Below are 2500 nucleotides of genomic sequence, written 5' to 3'. Positions count from 1 at the left end.
ATAGATTATGAGATAGACAAATAACCAGAATCTCCGGCGATATAGAGACAAATAAACATGAATATAAATAGAGGCATAGACAGATAAAAAAAAAAAAAAAAAAAAAAAAATATATATATATATATATATATATATATAATCTCCGATGATATAGAGATTAATAAACATGAATATGAATAGAAGCACAGATAGATATGAAAAAATAAATAGATTATGAGATAGACAGATAACCAGAATCTCCGAATCTTTGCATGACAGAGCACGAGCAGAATCACCATGATGCTGAACGAACAAGATTCCTTAGGGTGGTCGCCCCTGCATTACGCTTCCAGGAACGGCCATATCTGCTCCTTGTCGTCCCTCCTTCAGCTCGGCGCCAGCGTCAGGACGAAGGACAAGAGGAATGAGAGTCCTTTGCACTTTGCGGCCAAGTAGGATTTTTTTTTTTTGTTTTTTTTTTTTTTTTTTTTTTTTTTTTTTTTTTGTGGTGGTGGTGGTGGTGGGGATGGGGTTGGGGGTGGGGTGGGGGATGGCGTGGGGTAGGGGGAGGGAGGTTGTTTGGATAGGTGGGTGGTGGGTGTATGGGGGGATAGGAGGGGGATATGTGTGCGTGTTTGTTTGTGTGTGTGTGTGTGTGCGTGTGTGTGTGTGTGTGTGTTCGTGTGTGTACACACACACACGAACAGGGGGAGTTTCGTGGTGTGTGTGTGTGTGTGTGTGTGTGTGAGTGGAGAGGTTCTTAGTGTGTGTGTGTGTGAGTGCGAGTGAGTGTGTGTGTGTGGATAGGAGGATAGTGTATGTATCTGCGTGTGTGTGTAAACAAACCCTTCCCTGCAGCCCCGCGATTAAGCCATCCTGCGCCTCATTGCAGATACGGCCGCTACAACACCGTCCGCCAGCTGGTGGAATCCAAGTCAGGTTTCCTCATCTTGAATGAGTGCAATGACGAAGGCAAAACTGCGTTGCATATTGCCAGCGAAGAAGGTTTGTCATCCTCGTTTTTTTTTTTTTTTTTTTTTTTTTTTTTGGTCAATGAAAAAAATTAGGGTCATCGAGTTTTTTTTTTTTATTAAAACCAAAAAGAATGAAATCAATGCAATGCCAGATTTTAGGGTTATCGAATTAAGTGAATAATAAAAATGTGATAAACATACTTTATTGATTGATGTTGACAAAGTTATCTTCCTTGGCAACCATTCGGATTTTTAAATTATTTTGCTGTTCTGCCTCCCTCCCTCTCCCCCTTGCCCCCCCCACCTTCTCCCCTTGCCCCCCTCCCTCTCCCCTTGCTCCCCTCCCTCCCTCTCCCCCTGCCCCCTCCCTCTCCCCTTGCCTCCCTCTTTCTCCTCCCTGCCCCCTATCTCTCCCCTTGCCCCCTTCCTCCCTCTCTCTCCCTCCCTCCCTCTCACCTCTGTCCCCTACCTCTCCCCTTACCCCCTCCCTCCTTCCTCTCTTCCCCCTTCCCTCCCTTCCTCCCTCTCCCCCTCCCTCCCTCCCTCCCTGTCCCCCACCCCCTCCCTCTACTTCCCTCCCTCCCTCTCCCTCTTTTTCACACGCTGTTGCATCAAAGTTTCTGTTGCATTTTCCCGATTCAGGTCACACTCGGGTGGTTCAGCTGCTGTTGAGCAAGGGCGCTTTGTTGCACCGAGATCACCATGGCAGAACACCGCTACACCTGGCTGCTCTCGGTGGACACAGGGACACCATAACCACCATCCTCACTATACACAGTCACACTTTGGACCAGACAGATAAGGAAGGGGTGAGGTGACTGGGTTTTCTGTCGAGTTTTTTGTTTGTTTGTTTTTTTGTTACTATATCTATTATTATTGTTATTGTTAATATTGTTATAATGATGATGATAATGATATGATTATTGTTATTATCATTAATATTATGATCACCATTATTATAGTTATTTTTGTTATAAATAATAATGATAATTATCATCCTTATTACTAATATCATCATTATTATTAGTAATATTATCATTATCATTACTATCCTCATTACCATTATTAATGTTAGTATGAAAATTTATATTATCATTATCATCACTATCCTCATTACCATTATTAATGTTAGTATGAAAATTTATATTATCATTATCATCACTATCCTCATTACCATTATTAATGTTAGTATGAACATTTATATTATAATTATCCTTATTAATATTATCATTATCATCTTCATTTTTATCATCATTATTATCTTTATCATTATCATCAATATCATCTTCATTATTATCATCATTATCATTTTTGCTAATATCACCATAATCATTATAACTATTATTATTGCCATTATCATTGTTGTTATCTTATTTTTATCGTCATCATTAGCATAATCTTTATCATTATTATCATAATTACCATCATCATTACTATCATTATCATCATTTTTATCATTATCATTACCCTTTTTATTATCATCATCATCACCACCATCACCACCATCCATTCTATTGAATACCTTAGACCGCAGCTCTAACAGCTGA

At 39.8% G+C, this 2500-nt stretch overlaps 1 protein-coding gene across 1 annotated transcript in view; it reads left to right on the top strand.

Annotated features, from left to right (window-relative positions):
* LOC122252685 (transient receptor potential cation channel subfamily A member 1) overlaps positions 1 to 2500 on the top strand; it is a 57956-nt gene that overhangs the window by 42434 nt on the left and 13022 nt on the right. Inside the window, exons 11-13 of the mRNA XM_086535870.1 lie at positions 259 to 431; positions 872 to 984; positions 1596 to 1762. Of these exons, the coding sequence (XP_086391996.1) occupies positions 259 to 431; positions 872 to 984; positions 1596 to 1762 (453 nt within the window). The remainder of the gene's footprint in view (positions 1 to 258; positions 432 to 871; positions 985 to 1595; positions 1763 to 2500) is intronic.

The sequence above is a fragment of the Penaeus japonicus genome, unplaced genomic scaffold (genome assembly GCF_977035675.1).
Source record: "Penaeus japonicus unplaced genomic scaffold, GWHDUDI00000001_assembly GWHDUDI00000004, whole genome shotgun sequence".
Lineage (NCBI taxonomy): Eukaryota > Metazoa > Arthropoda > Malacostraca > Decapoda > Penaeidae > Penaeus > Penaeus japonicus.
This window is presented reverse-complemented; position numbering and strand designations above follow the sequence as displayed.